Below are 16,225 nucleotides of genomic sequence, written 5' to 3' on the forward strand. Positions count from 1 at the left end.
ATCTCATAAATGAAATCTATCAACCGAAGCAAAAACAATGTTCTAAAATTAACTAGAATTTAAAAAAATACACTGTGCAGGGAAAATTTTTATAAGAAGCAATTTCACCTGCCCATTTGTTGGCTTTCATGGTCAGACCTCATCTCAGCAAGCATCCATAGGCAGCTCACTGCAGGGATGTGTGGCCATGCTGGAAGTTCTTCCCTTCCTGACCCTGCAAATATCATTGCAAAAAAGTTTTTGGGGCTGTTTTCTGAGCTGGTTAGGCCACTCAATGCCTGGTATCAATGGTTTGCACGTTCATAGTGCACTTCATACCCATTGGTAGGAGAAAATTGCAGTGGAGTCAAAGAATCAGATTAGGATTCTGATTTAAATATTTTAATAAAGCTCTCATCGGCTTTGGACAGCAGTACTAGCTAGTACTACCCAGTTTTCAACTCCCTTCCATGCTGATTGCCAACAGGAGCAAAGCAGTGATAATTGAAAATTGACCCCACCATTCTGATTTACAGTTCAACATTTTTCAAGGGTACCAATTGATACTATCTAATTTTAAGTTTGCTGCCTACATCACCTTGATTCTTGCCATTCTCATAGCTGTAATTTACAAATAAGACAACAGTTGGTATTTTTTTAAATAGACATCTCAAGGGCAATTAGGAACGGGCAACAAATGCTGGCCTTTCCAACCACACTCATACCCCGTGAAAAGAATTAAAAAAAGAATTTATTGTTCTTCATTAAATTTCCTCTATGAAGATATTGCTGTAACATCCTAACATAACTGTTGCATAATTTTTACTTAGAAGTTTGAACTGCTTACATTTGGAAAATAAGTAATTATTACTTGCAGCTATTAGGTTTTTCTTAGTGCATTATACATTATAATAGAATCTCCGATTGGTGTGATGTCGCATATGTTCTGGTACATTGAATGGCATCATTTTAAGTTTCACGCTAATCCTTAAAAACAAGCTACAAATTTCTTTATCGTTTGAGTTCCCGACCTGGGCTGTGCCGTCATGGGGAACCATTAAGCATAGCCAAGCCTATCGTAAAGTTGGAGAGAAAAATAGAAAGGGAAACACCCAGACCATTTTATTGTATGTTTTAAGAGTGAGTTATACTTAAACCCCTACGTAAGACCTCGAGTTGAAACTTAAGAAGGCTGACTCACATTGGCTTGCTTCTTCACTGTTCTTGGAAATACAGCAGGGCAGGACTTCCACCCACCCAAGCAGCATTGCCTTGACCACATCCCAAATCCCAAGGATGGGCTGTTTAAAAATTTGGAATAATGTCCATGCCACTAAGTGCTACTGGCATGCTGCTTCTGTGGAAGCAGTGGGATTCTAGACCTTCAAGGTAGGGGTCATGAAGAGATTTAGCAGATTCTTGATCTATGTGTGTTTTACCACATACAGCACAGCAAGTATGGCTGTGTCATGTCTATCATGGCTGTACAATTTGGAGGCTTTTCAGGATTGCTTGATATCCTGCTTTGAGAAACGGTGTCACAACGGAATGGGTGTACACTGATCTAAGTTTATCAGTGAGGCAAGGAAGAGGCAGAAACCTAATTGGAATGTGTTTGTTTCATAACCTTTGCCCCTCTGTTCACATTGCATTGTATTTGTCACCCTGATCCTGGAATTTCAAGGTTCATGTTCTCATTCTTTTGTGTCGGTATGGTAAATAAAGAAGAAAGTACAAATCAATTAATAATAACATTAAATTACAATTTTTACTTTGAAACCCATTTTTAGTATTTAATGAGAAACATGGCTGTGATGCTCATCCATGCATGAACAATGGAAAATGTGTTTTAAAACCAGAGAGCACTCTTGGATACGTATGTATTTGCACCTCAGGATATTCTGGAGACAACTGTCAGTGTGCTAATAGTGAGTACTTCACTAGAAATTTTCAATAAAATTTCTTTTGAGATTATGCAAATAATAGATATTAGCCTATCTTTCTGTCTTTCTTTCGAATGCTTAATTGGTTGTTTTTCTGAAGTTTATTTTGATGAAGGAAAATAGTTTCTGAATTAGCATTTTTGTTTCTCCCTGCAGGCATAAATACTTCTACATCTTCATTTCTAACTTCTGGATGCATTGTAGTATTGTTTCTCCTCATTGTTATAGGCTTCCTTATCTACTTGCATTTTTTCAGGGAAAGGTAAACATTTTCTTTACAATTTAACTTTTCCCTTTAGGAGCCATTTCTTTGCACGTGTGAACCGTGGAATTATCACTTTATTTTCTTTCTTCAACATCTTAGGAAGCATAAAACCACAGAAAAAACAACAAAGACTCGAAAGCCGCATTCAAAAATGTCATCCAAAGGTCCTAAACACAAATCTTCAGAGCCTACAGATTCCAATTACGACGATACAGAAATTCCTACAAAAAATGTTTGTAGCAAGAATTCTGATACCCTACAATTACATTAACTATTTATTAAGCACATTTGTGAAATTAACAGAAAGTAATCTTAATCTTAATCTTGCAAGATTTTTGTTCAGGTGAATATTATATGAAATGCCAAGTTATTTACAATATTTAAGCTTACGTACTTTCAGCTTCATTTGGAAAAGTAATTTTTGAGTCTTGATCAGTAAGAAAATACAGCTAAGCAGTCAGCACAAAAAATAAATATGGCCATAGAGGTCTCCTCAATGAGCCAGTAATGTAAACAATTATGTTAAAAGAATACATTACTATCTTTATCAAGCCTTTTTTACTCACATCACACTTTCAATATTTACCTTCTGTCAGACACCCTCTTTTTGCTAACCTACCAGACATATAATACTAATAGAGTGTTTAAGCTGAATTAGCTACTAGATGCTAGATAAGCATATAAGCAAACGGTATTCCACTTCAAATAAATTCTGCTCCAAAATCTTCTCAAGTCCTCTAGACCCCTTCAACTGTTCTATCCTCTTTTACCTTAATGGATAGATCCTATATATATACAAACATCATAGAGTGTTTGCTATAAAATTGAATTTACAGCCCCTTTCCTTAGGAAAATTTAAATTTTTATGGGCTCAAAGAACCTTCAGTGCTTTCCTAACTTAGAAATAAAGAAAATAAGGCAATGTTACCATTGCTTAAGAGAGTCAAAGGTGTGAGCTGTGGTGGGTGCAATGGGGAATGCCAAGGGTGGACAGAGGAAAACCATAGGCTAGGACAGGCACGAACAGGAGCAACCTGGAGAATTTATTTAAATAAATATCATGAATTATGACATATTCTTAGGTCTCAAATGGCTAAGTATTGCTTTATAACTATAATCTTTAAATATTTCCAGGAAGGAAGCAGCTCACCACATGGAACAAGAAAGGTATGCATTATGAAAGCTGCAAAATATTCCAGTACTTAAGGAATTGTAGCCATGGTAAAGTCAAACGCATCTAATTCTGAATAGACATTCTTAAGCTAAGGAACGTTACTATGGGCACTACATATTTTAATATTTAATTGTTAGACTTAGAAATAGATGGACATTTACTTCTTTCTCATTAAGTCTTCCTCTATCCACATATGGACCTTTTCCCCCAAATTAACATTGGCAGAAAGAAAGAAAAATGTTTTAGATTTCTATGAATAGAGTTCGGTGCCAGCCAGAAAAAAATATAAATAATATTCCCAACTCACATATTTTCTTTATAAAGAATTAGGATTCACAGAAAATGTTGTCATTTTCCAAGACCCATTGATAGAAAATTAAAGGTGACACTTCCTAATTAGCTGACCACTAATTCAAGGTTCATGTTTGGACAATGCATTGGGTTCTTCATTTGAGAATCAGGCATATGCTGACAATTCTACCTATAAATAATTTATCTAATTCAGTAACTCAGTAAAGGCATTAGAAACAAATGTCAGAATGCAAGATAATTGAGAACACGATTGGGAGAGCCAGCATTCCATTGTCTCTCACTGCTTAACATTTACATATACTGCACAATACACCTTGTGACACATCCCTTAATATAGTTTTTGAGGAACTAATAACATGAAGGCTTTGTGCTGCAGTACACTTCACTTCTACAGGAAGAGCTAACCCTATCCAAGATATTCTGCAGGGCACTTGCAATTGATGCTGCAACCGTAAGGCGACCTACCCTCTAATATGTCCAAACACATTTGCATAGGTTTATAATGTAAATCTCAGAGTAGTGATGGATGAAAACAGAACACTGCATGTATGCATCCAATTGTATCTCATCAGTTATTCATCTAAAGCATTCAGAAGATTCAGAAATGGGCAAGGAATGCCAATTCTCACTCCTTTTGTATATTGCCAATGTATGCACTAGTAGCAACATAAAAAAACAAAACTGTAAAAATCTACAGAAGAGGAAATAAATAGTATATCGCTGAACAAGTCAGATCCCTTAATTCCAAATCTGCCTCTCTTAAAATAAACAAGTAGCACTCCTTAGATGGCTCATTGCCTGCAGTTCAGAATTTGGTTGAGGAATCTATTTTAGTACCACTGAAACAAAGGGCAGAATTTTCCGTGCCCTCTGGCGGCAGGTGTGATAGATGGCATGAGCGGACAAATGGCGTGATCGGTTTCACGACGGCAGGAAGGCAGGTCACGATTGTCCGTTGGCAGGCTGCATTTCCCACCATCAGTCGTCAGGACCCTCGTTGTAATACATCAGCATATCATCATCAGGCCATCCCACCAGTACCCTCTTGTACCCCCGCTGGATCATCCGTCCACGTCAGCGGGAAAGCACGCTGATGTGTTTCACAATAGCACAGAGGCAGTGTGCACTTGGCAGCCTGCACTTTGAGTGAACTGGAGGTGAGTGCACAGCAACATCCTGCAGAGCTCGCCAGGATCGCCTGTTGCTCTGCAGGCTTCAGGGGCGCTGGGGAGTCAGGGTTAAGTGCTGCCCTGCCCGACTGCTGGTGGGGTGGGGGGGAATCAAGGGGTGAGTGCAGCCTTACCGTTGAGGTGACTTGTGAATGGGGGTAAATGCAGTCCTGCCTCTGAGGCGACCGGTGGTAGCGGCAGCGGTGGTGGGGGGGGGGTGGGGGTGCGGCAGTGGTGCTAAGTGCTGTGATGGTACTTCAGGGAGGGTGCCTCCAGATTCCTTTTCAGAAGTTTCTTCGGAGCCTGATTGGAAGCCATGGGTCATGGGCTCTGTTGGCTGTTTGGCACATGTGCCTGCAAAAGCAAGGGGAGCAGATTAGTGCACAGCTGTGGCTTGTGAAACAGGACACATCACTCACGGTATGGTTGTCTGATGGATGTTGCATTGCTGGATCCTCACTTGGTAGAGCAGCGCTGACCTCACCGTCAGCACAGGAACGGTCCAGATACTCGCCGGCTCGCTGGATGGCTCTGTTTTCAAAGTCTGTGAGGACCTTGATTTTGGGCATTCTGTCCCTGGTCTCTCTCTCCCGTTGAGTGCCAGCTTGTCCTGCATGGATAGATATGGAGAAAGTGTAAGCAGAACACCTGCCAAGCCAGATGACATTAATGCCTGGCCTGTGTGGGTGTTGAGTGGTCCCATGGATGGGATGAGGACAATGACAGTGAGTGTGAGAGAGTAAATGGTGATGTCCCTTGAATCAGCAGTGAATGCGGGCCCTGTGGATATGTGATGGGTTTTTGAGTGTGTAAGTTGAGTGATGAGATGAATTACTTACCCTGGCGGAACGGAAGAGATCATTCATCCTCTTGCGGCACTGGGTGGCTGTCCTCGTTTGCAGGGCATTGGCACTGACCACTGCTGCCACCGCCTCCCAAGCCGGGTTCGTGCTGTTGCTGCCCACCCTGCGGCCAGAGCAGAGGTAGAGGACATTCGGGTGGGCCTCCATGGCATCCAAAATTCACTTGAGAGACACGTCACTGAACCTGGGGACTGCAGTCTTCTTCACTTTCAGGGTCATGTCTTCCATGCAGCAGTATTGAGCTGGAAGCACTGAAATGTGTGCTGGTGTCTGGACTTTAAATGTGGCGCCTGGAGTGATGCAGTGGCGGGTGATGGCAGGTGGGCGCATGGAAACGACGTGAATAACAAGGCAGGTTCGGGACGATACCATGTGAAAACCCGCCATTGCAGCCGACAGATAAAATGTCATTTTACCCGTACACTTAGTGCAAATTTGGGGAAATTCCGCTCAAAGAGTGATACCTGATTTGATAACAAAGCGACAACCAGCCTCTCTAGAAGAGGACAAAGTGAGCTCCAGTTTCCTTAGTTGGTCAACCTTTACAAGGTGAGTTATGTTTAGTGCTGCAATGTCTATTTTATACCTGTTCAGTTCTCTGGCAGTCAGCATTTTAGTCAATCAGCAGAACCATTGTCCATGACTGTTTAACCATTCCAAACAGCAATGCCGAGAGAGAAACAAACATTTGATTCTTGATTTTGGTTATTTTTGACCAGAAAAATGGGTTGCTGCAGTTGACCAAGGAATAGAGAACCATATTTAAGACTAGTAGCAAGCCAGTTGAGACATCTGGAGATGGGTAGTGTTGAAATATCTGATGTATTCACACCAAAAACTTGAGCTTCCCACAACGCCTTGCTACTATACCTCTTAGCCATAGAAGTTGGTATATCTGCCTAGCCTGCCTATTTTGTCCAAGTTGATGTCGTGCACTGAGGAAACAATTATCTCTGTCATCTGGCATTCACATTCATGGGTCACCCTCAGCTAGTTTAATCTGCAAGCCAATGCTGCTTCCCAGAGTGTGTCCATCGCCATGCACAAGTGACTGCTTGGAGCTACAGCTGAGATTTTTGCATCCATCTAAGGGAATCATTGTGCCTTCGTTCAGAGTGCTATCCCTTCTGCTTAACACTACACACATAATGACAATGTAACATATGTCTTAGCAGGCTGAAATTCTGCTTTCTATGTGTGGGTGGTCCTAACGCATTTTGCCCATTGCATTTTGTACTGCTGGTGTTCGGAGGGCATTTCCCTGGGTTTCATTCTGCCCATCATTTAATTGAGTTGGTATGATCCAAACATGATTTGGAGCACAAAGTTTAGAATTTCTGAAAAGGAACATAAATGTGCTGGTGCTGCTTCTGAAAATGGCACCAGTACTTCCTGTTGGTGCATCCTTGGCACCAGGCAAATGGGCTTTATTCTGCCATGTTTTGTGTTGTTAAGGCAGAAGCTAGCTCACATCTAAGGGGAAAAATATTCTGAATAGATGTATCCAGTAGTAAATGTGAAATTAAAAATACTCAGAACAAATAAATATTCAATCCAAAGAAAGAAACAATAGTGCAAAGTCTATAAATCCAAATTGGCAAAAAGTAAACTACAAAAGTAAACAACAACATGTCAATGTGGACAGTTTTAAAATTACTTTTTGTTTCTGTGCATTTGCAGAACCCTGCTTTATTCCAACTTTTAAAAGCATATACTACTGGCCTGGTGACAAGTGTACATCTTTATTAGAATACCTGAGCAGCAAGGAAACATCCCTAAAACACCCTGAAAGAATGCTGCAATGAGGCTTCTGCCATGGAGCAGCATAAGCCTCCTGCAACCCTGGCACTTACCCTTTGGAAGACCTAGGCCAAGTACAAATCAGACACTAACTGAGATCATCTGCACCCAGCATACAACCGCACCCTAGTGCAACTACATCTACTTATCCATGGTTGGGAGGAGCACGTATGGTGATGGACTGTAGTTTTTCAATGGGGACTCATTGGGTTAGAGATGACCCTGTACTTCTGGGTGCTGAGTCATGAATGGCACAGTGATTAGGATTTGGGATGAAATTTACATTAATTTACACATGTAAATGGGACTTCCACCAGCAGCAAAGTGGGATTTATAGGGGGGAATTTTAACCAAACAATGAAAACATATGCCAAATGGGTGTAGAATTTGAAATTCTGGATTTAAAGCTCAATTTTGGCCCTAATTCCTGATTACCAGAATTTAACTTTACCTGGAGATGCTAAACCTGACATCTGCAGATTTTACACTCAAGTGCTAATTAGATGCAATTTTCAGGGAGCTGTATATGTAGGCTCTTTTCACCCATTTCAACCGAAGGTGTGGAGTGCTCTAGCTGGCACACAGTGGCATGTTAGAGGATGGCTCAGGAACCAAGGGATAGGGTGCACAGACTCTTGGGCTTGTCACTGGCGATCCAGGCAGAAGAGGTTCAAAGAAGGAGGGTTGTCTTGTACCTATGGGGGCAATGTGTAGAGGGGTAGAGGCCCTCCTGGCCCTCTTTCCTGCATCAGTTGGTGCTGCTCTGCCTGGCTTCATGTCCTTCTCCCATTTCTCATCAAGACCATGGGGGACACCAGCAAGGTGCCCATTCCAAGCGCTCCCTTTCTCCTGGTGGCTCCGAGAAAGTGTCCAGTAAGATAGTGTAGCACACCATCTTATTGGACAAACAACTGTTTGCAGTTAGGAGAGAGCATTACAGCAAGTGCTAGCCACCAAAATGAGTCCTAGCAGGCATTTTAAGTGCCAATCAGGCCATTAACAAGTCTTGGGGTGGCTGTCCTAGCACAGGCTGAAACATCTTTATCAAGATGGTGCCTTAAGCTAAACACAGGCTAAACTGGCATTTCAGTTCTAGGCTTTATATTTGCCAACTTGGAGGATCATTATTGCCTTAGCACACTGCTGAAAATCCCCCCCTTTGATTTCTAGGCCTGAATTTTTTTAACTGCTGGGAGATGAGCCCTGCACATGTATGTTATATACATCTCTTGTGCAAGAGAACTAATGTTCCAGGCTGCAGGAAATGGGCATTGTAAACAGGGTCCTGTTTAGTTGTATCCAGTGTTATATTTTGAAATTGGTAGCTACAGTATGCATGCAATGTTGGACACTGCATCCATTCTCTCCTTCCAATTGATGTTGGCGTTGGTAATGTATCAATATCATGCCTATTATTACGTTCATTGATTCAATGTAAATGTACCATGGGTGGGTCCTTTATATGAAGATAAGACTATATACATACAGTGTTAACTCGGAGGCTATGTATGCATGTCTGACTTCTTCATCTGCTGCTGTATTCTGAGGACAGAGTCATGGGACTATTATAGCACATCCTGTCTCGGTGCTCCCTTAAAGGTACATGTACATCATATCACAACATCCAGTTTTTTCTAAACTAGAGGTTTAGAAAACCTGTCCTCAGAATACAGGGTCAAATTTATTGTCCGGCATTCAGGCTGGGTAGTTCGTTACCCTCAGCCGGTTATGGGCATCTTTTATCTTCCCCGGTTTTTCAATTAATACATCTTTACTCCTGGGAATATCAACTAGTGATGACTGGAGAGGGTTGTCCACACTTGTCTGCCAAATAGTAACTCTACATTGGTTCCGCAGTACAATGAAATCTGCAGGTTTGATATGATAGTATTCAGTTCCAACTATGCCACACAGCCTGTCGGCTGATGATCTGCATTGCAGAGTTAAATGGTCTTCGCCCAGTGTAAGAATGGGATTTCCAATGGTGCTCCTGGTGGTCTCTGGTTCTTGTAATTATCTTAATGACACCATGGATGGTGATCAAAGAAAAGTCCCTCCACATCAGTAGACCAGTGACCCCTGGACCTGTGGTGTCCACAACTTAAAATATCCAAGGTGACCAAGGTGAGTTGTTGTAGTGGCACTTGAGGGTATTGGACCCTAGGGACAGAATCTCTGAGCCATTGTATGTGGTGAGTTTGCCAGCAGTTGATTGAACCCTCGCTTGCCACTTCTGTGGTTGCATACATTTCAGTATGCAAAGTGGAAGAGTACTTGCACCTGCACCAGTATCCAGTTTTGCGTACAATTTGTGTTGTCTCTGCATCTGTAGGCATATAATCTGGATGGTGGTAAAGGCTTCTATTGGTACCACTGTGCCAATACATTCTTTGATATTCACTGTGCTGAATGTCTGCTCACTTTGCATATTGATGGCCTGGTTATTGTCATCACCTGACTGTATAACTTGGCTAGCTATTTCATGGATCACATTTGGACAATGGGTGTTACATGCACCTGGTTAATTGGAATGCATTTAAGTACTGCTTAAAGTTAAACCCTTCAGAGTCGGCTATTTAGTCTCTGTTCCTGCATAAACTTCACAGCAGGTAGGCTTATACTATGTAAGCCCTCCCAAATTTGAACAGTTTTACTGAGATCCAGTGCCTGCTTGCTGGAGCAAGATGCGATGTCCCAGAATGAAGGTACAGTGTGTAGGATCCCTATAATGCTGCAAAATCACTTACAAATGGTGAGTTAATAATTGATGGTTACTTTGCTTGCACACCAGTTCTTCGGATATAAATGAAAGGGTTGAGGCTTGTATACTTCTCAGTCAAATCTTCAAAAACAAAGCTGCCACAATGTTATGTTCTTCTATTTGATGTAAATGCAGCGATCATGTAAGAAGGATTGGCAAAATAATAATGTAGGTTTTTTATTTGAAGATAACGCGATATACATACTGTGATATCTAGGAGGCTGTATACACATGTCTGACTTCTACATCTTCTGCTGTCTCTAAGTACATAGTCATGGGACTACTACATCATTTCCTGTCTCAGTGGTAGTGATTGACAGCAGTTTATGATATGGTCCTTAAAGTTACATGTACCTCATATCACAACAGATAATTCTGTATCAGTATTATACCTAATTTCAGCCAGCAGATGTACCACTAAAACCAAGGGTCAAATTGAAAGATAACGTAGAACATGACAGTTAATGGACTGAAGGCAAGTTGCCAGCAAACTTAAAAAACAAAATAAAATACATTTTAAATGGCACAAATGTCATTCGTGGCATAAATAGAATCATAATGGTTAAAATCGATGGAACTGGATTTAAACATGGCTAATCATAATTCCTACATTTTCTCACAGCAATGTACTCAACTCATCCATGTAGATGAGGCCAGTCACGATTTGGCCTTGCTGAAACTGCAGCTATTTGTGATAACTGGATTTTATAGACCATAAGACCATAAAATGTAGGAGCAGAAGTAGGCCATTCAGCCCATCAAGTCTGCTCCACCATTCAGTGAGATCATGGCTGCTCTGATAATCCTCGACTCCACTTTCTTGCCTTTTCCCCATAATCCTTGATTCCCTTATTGATTAAAAATCTGTCTATCTCAGCCTTGAATGTGCTTAACAACCCAGTCTCTGCAGCCCTGACTGGTAAAGAATTTCACAGATTAACTACCCTCTCAGAGAAGAAATTCCTCCTCATCTCTGTTTTAAATGGGCAACCCCTTACTCTGAGATTATACCTCTGGTCCCAAACTCTCCCACAAAGGGAAACAACCTCTCAGTATCTACTCTGTCAACCCCCCTAAGAATCTTATATGTTTCAACAAGATCACCTCTTATTCTAAACTCCAATGAGTACAAGCCCAACCTACACAACCTCTCCCCATAAGAAAATCCCTCCATACCCAGGATCAACCTAGAGAACATTCTCTGGACTGCCTCCAATGCCAATATATTTTTCCTTAGATAGGGGATCAAAATTGTTCACAGTATTCTAGGTGTTGTCTAACTAGAACCTTGTATAGTTTTAGCAAGACTTCCCTATTTTTATACTCCATTCCCTTTGAAATAAAGGCCAACATTCCATTTACTTTACCTATTACCTGTTAAACTTGTATTTTAGCTTTTTTGGATTCATGCACAAGGACTCCCAAATCCCTCTGTGCTGCAGCCTTCTGCAGTCTTTCTCCATTTAGATAATATTCAGCTCCTCTATTCTTCCTGACAAAGTGCATAACTTCACATTTTCCCACATTATACTCCATCTGCCAAGTTTTTGCCCACTCACTTAACCTGTCTATATCCCTCTGTAGACTCCTTGTGTCATCCTCACCACTTGCCTTCCCACCTATTTTTCTGTCGTCCGCAAACTTGGTGATAGTACATTCACTTCCCTCATCTAAGTCATTAATATATATTGTAAATAATTGAGGCCCCAGCACTGATCCCTATGGCACTCCACTAGTTACAGGTTGCCATCCCGAAAATTCCCCCCTTATCCCAACTCTCTGTCTTCTATTAGTCAGTCAATCCTCTATCCATGCTAATATGCTACCCCAACACCATGGGCTCTTATCTTATTAAGTAGCTTTTGTGCGGTACTGTATCGAAAGTCTTTTAGAAATCCAAATATATTATATCTACTGGTTTCCCTTTATCTATCTTGCTTGTTACCTCCTCAAAGAATTCTAATAAATTTGTTAGGCATGATTTCCCCTTCATGAAATCATGCTGACTCTGCTTGATTAGATTATGTATTTCTAAATGCTCTGCTATTACGTCCTTTATAATAGACTGCAACATTTTCCCAATGACAGATATTAAGCTAATTGGCCTATAGTTACCTGTTTCTTTTTGTCTCCCTCTCTTTTTGAATAAGGGTGTTACATTGGCCATTCTCCAATCCTCTGGGACTTTTCCAGAATCTAAGTATTCTTGGAAGATTACTACTAGTGCATCCACTATCTCTGTAGCTATTTTCTTTAATATCCTAGGATACAAAGCATCAGGTCCTGGGGACTTATTGGCCTTTACCCCATTAGTTTCCTGAGTATTTATATAGACTTAAACCCATCTTAATAATGATCATCGATAGGAGTTTCTACGTTGCTTCTACTATCCACCCATCATTCAGCAGAAACACTGGAGAAACAGCTTACTATATTAGATATTATGGAACAACAGCATTTTAAAAGTAATCCACCAGTTGCAACGTGCATTGAGATACTTTGAGAAGATGGAAAAGGCTTTATAATGCAAGTTCATCCTTGTTGTTGAAACCAGTGATCAAACATCAGTCTGACTTTAAATGTTGCTCCACATGAACACAAGGCATGAGCTATAAATAAGCTTTGTGTAGGGTCCCCACCAAGGTCAAATCCTTTTTTTCATTTTTCATTGCTAATCTTTTGCTGCATTTTTACCTACACATTTTTGGCAGGATTTTTGTTTGCAAGATTTTTCAGTGCTACAATAAAAAATCAAAACATGCATGTTGCCCTCAGTTGTATTTTTTGGATGAGGAAGAAGAGGATTCATTTGTAACTATCAGTACTCATGTTGTAATTTCTTTGGAGCTTTCAGTCTAAGAATTGTCTGCAGACACTTGCCTTCTCTTGCTTCACAAGGGAGGCAACAATGAAAATCTTGCTATCTGTTATAACCTGGGCAGTTAATATTGTGTGAGAGAATTGCCACTCCTTTCTAACTCCAATGTGACTGTTTAATTTAAAATTGCAGTGTCCAAGGACATCTGCACTAAGCCAACGGGGTCCTCTTGGAATTTGCTGACTGAGCTCTGATGACATCATTACATAGTATTTACAGTATAGAAATAGGCCATTCAGTCCTACAAGTTCATGTTTGTTCTCCACCCAAGCCTCCTCATACCCTTCATCTAACCCCATCAACATATCCTTCTATTCTCACTTCCCTCATTGTTTATCTTGCTTTTCCTTAAAAGCATCTTTGCTAATCACATACTGCTCACCCTCCCAGAAGGAAAGTCAGTTTTAAACTGACCAACTTTAAATAAGGCCATCCTTCAGCGATTACATGCTGTCAGCAGCCTCGGGTCTCACTTACACACCTCAGTGGAAACGAAGTCCCACGCTCAAGAGCTGCCATCCAATCTGATTGGCCAGCAGCTAGCAGTCCCAGCAGTGCCAGGATTCAGTACTGGGTGCTGCTGAGACTGCAGGCAGTCCCCAGGAAGAAGAGAACATGGCCACCGGAGAGAGGTAAGTCTGTGGTTCTGGATGGGGAGGGATCGGGGAGCGTAGGGAGGGGGGTGGTGGCTGGGTTTTGGAGGCAAGGTACGGACGGACAAAAGGAAGTATCATTTTGGGAGTGGTTGCCCCCAGTGCGCACAAGCACCCCCAAATTATGTGCCCCCCTTCTCGCCTGTTCAACAAACTAATTTTAAAAAATGGCCTTCCCACTCTCACCCACCTGCCACTGCCCGCCAAAACACGCCCAGCAGGGAGGTCATAAAATGCAGCTCTTTGAAATCATCATTGATTGTCATGAAAACCCATCTAGTTCACTAATGTCCTTTAGGGAAGGAAATCCTTACCCAGTCTGGCCTATATATTTTATTCATTCAAAGAATGTGGGTTTCGTTGGCTAGGCCAGCATTTATTGCCCATCCCTAATTGCCCTTGAGAAGATGGTGGTGAGCTGCCTTCTTGAACTGCTGCAGTCCATGTGGTGTAGGTACACCCCTATTAGTGAGGGGTTTCCAGGATTTTGACCCAGTGACATTGAAGGAACGGTGATATATTTCCAAGTCAGGATTGTAAGTGGTTGGAGGGGAACATCCAGGTGGTGGTGTGCCCATGTATCTGCTGCCCTTATCCTAGATGGTAGTAGTCATGGGTTTGGAAGGTGCTGTCTAAGGAGCCTTGGTGAATTCCTGCAGTGCATCTTGTAGATGGCACACACTGCTGCTACTGTGCATTGGTGGTGGAGGGAGTGAATGTTTGTAGATCAGATGCCAACCAAGTGGGCTGCTTTGTCCTGGATGTTGTCAAGCTTCTTCAGTGTTGTTGGAGCTGCACTCATTCAGACCCCTGACCTACTGCAATATGGCTGACTCTTAATTTCCCTCTGAAATGGCCGAGCAAGCCACTCAGTTCAAGGGCAATTAGGGATGGGTAACAAATGCTAGCTTTGCCAGCAGTGCCCACATCCCACCAAAGAATTTTTTTTTTTTTAAGTTTCACTAGTTTGACAATAACCTCCCTCATTTGGATCTTAAATGTTTTTACATTTTTAATTTTTTTTCTTTTAATATCATGTCCACCACGCTAGTTTCCCTACTAAATAATGAAGCAACAATATTATTTACTAATTCTGCCATTTTATTGTCATTATGTGTGCTTATTATGTGCATCCTTTAGTCTCCCCTAGTGGCCCTATCAATATCCTGATTTTTCATTTATCTATTTTCTTTCTATGCCCTTTGATAATTTTTTATGAAGTTTCTGTTTGTCTTCCTAACTCTTTTCTTTTTACTGCTTTCCTAATTTTTTCATAATCTCTTTTGTCAGCCTCTCCTTGGTTATCTATGTACTTATTATATGCCTTTTTCTTTTGTTTTAGTTTTGCCTGTATTGGATGGAATCTTGTAGTTGCATCAAGTGCCCTGACGGTGGGACTGGAAGTATACGGGACTTCCAGTCAGAGGCAGGATGCATGGCCACACACAATCATACAGCAGCCAGCCAATTAGATATTCAGAGTCCATGGGCCTAGCCAAGCCAATTGTCCACTGGGGACAGACAAGAGGTAGATCACCCTGCCATCACTTCACAGCGTCAGAGTTCGGGGCCCCAGGCATTCAGACAGGCATACACTCTCTGCATTCTAGCAGCATCAGTCTGGCTGTGAGTGATGTTTTGAAAATAAAACTGCTGATTTGACCCCTGGAAAGCTGCAACCGCTGGTGCAACCGGCTGCTGTTTTTGAACAATATCTCAGTGCAAAGAACAAGTTGTGTTTAGTTTAATGAAGCCTGGCTGCAGGTTCTCCTCCGTGCCATCCAGGAGGTCCTGTTCGCAGCAATGGCAGCAGGAGACCCTCCCGCCTGACCAAGGTAGCCTGGACAAAGTTTGGAGCTGAGGTGGGCAGCGATGGGGTCTACAAGCGAAATTGGATCCAATGCTGCAAAAGTGAAAATGACCTCCTGCACTCCATAAGGGTAAGTGGCATTGTATAGTCACTGCAAAGTGGCACTTGTGATGGCATCAAACAATATAAATGTGCAAGTGCTGAGGTGTACCAGGCAGGAGTTTGGGTTCTAGGCCTCAGCACCAGATGGAACATGTGGAGTGAATCTCTGAGAACCAGCTCATGCTGTGAAAGTTGTACCAGTTGCAGGAGAATGCGTGGGTGGAACAACTATGAGGGAAGTGACATTGGCTGTCATAAGCCAGCATACTCTTAAAAGGGTTGCTGTGCATTGAGATGATACTCAATCCTTCTGTTTGCCTGCAGGACAAAAGAGCACATATCATCAGGCAGCACTCGACTAGTGGCAGGGTCCCTGACTTCCGTCTATTGACCTCTTGCAGAGAAGGAGGCAGCTGATCTGGCCAGGCAGCAGGATGGATGTTCAGTTGTCGACAGCGAGGCTGGAGTGTCAAGACAACAGAGTGAGGAGTTCTCCAACTTGGTTTTAGAACTGGG

At 41.8% G+C, this 16,225-nt stretch overlaps 1 protein-coding gene across 1 annotated transcript in view; it reads left to right on the plus strand.

The window, feature by feature from the left end:
• LOC121288957 overlaps window positions 1-16,225 on the plus strand; it is an 80,905-nt gene that overhangs the window by 31,907 nt on the left and 32,773 nt on the right. Inside the window, exons 4-7 of the mRNA XM_041207822.1 lie at window positions 1,770-1,907; window positions 2,079-2,184; window positions 2,287-2,419; window positions 3,322-3,354. Of these exons, the coding sequence (XP_041063756.1) occupies window positions 1,770-1,907; window positions 2,079-2,184; window positions 2,287-2,419; window positions 3,322-3,354 (410 nt within the window). The remainder of the gene's footprint in view (window positions 1-1,769; window positions 1,908-2,078; window positions 2,185-2,286; window positions 2,420-3,321; window positions 3,355-16,225) is intronic.

Source organism: Carcharodon carcharias, chromosome 16 (assembly GCF_017639515.1).
Source record: "Carcharodon carcharias isolate sCarCar2 chromosome 16, sCarCar2.pri, whole genome shotgun sequence".
Taxonomy (NCBI): domain Eukaryota; kingdom Metazoa; phylum Chordata; class Chondrichthyes; order Lamniformes; family Lamnidae; genus Carcharodon; species Carcharodon carcharias.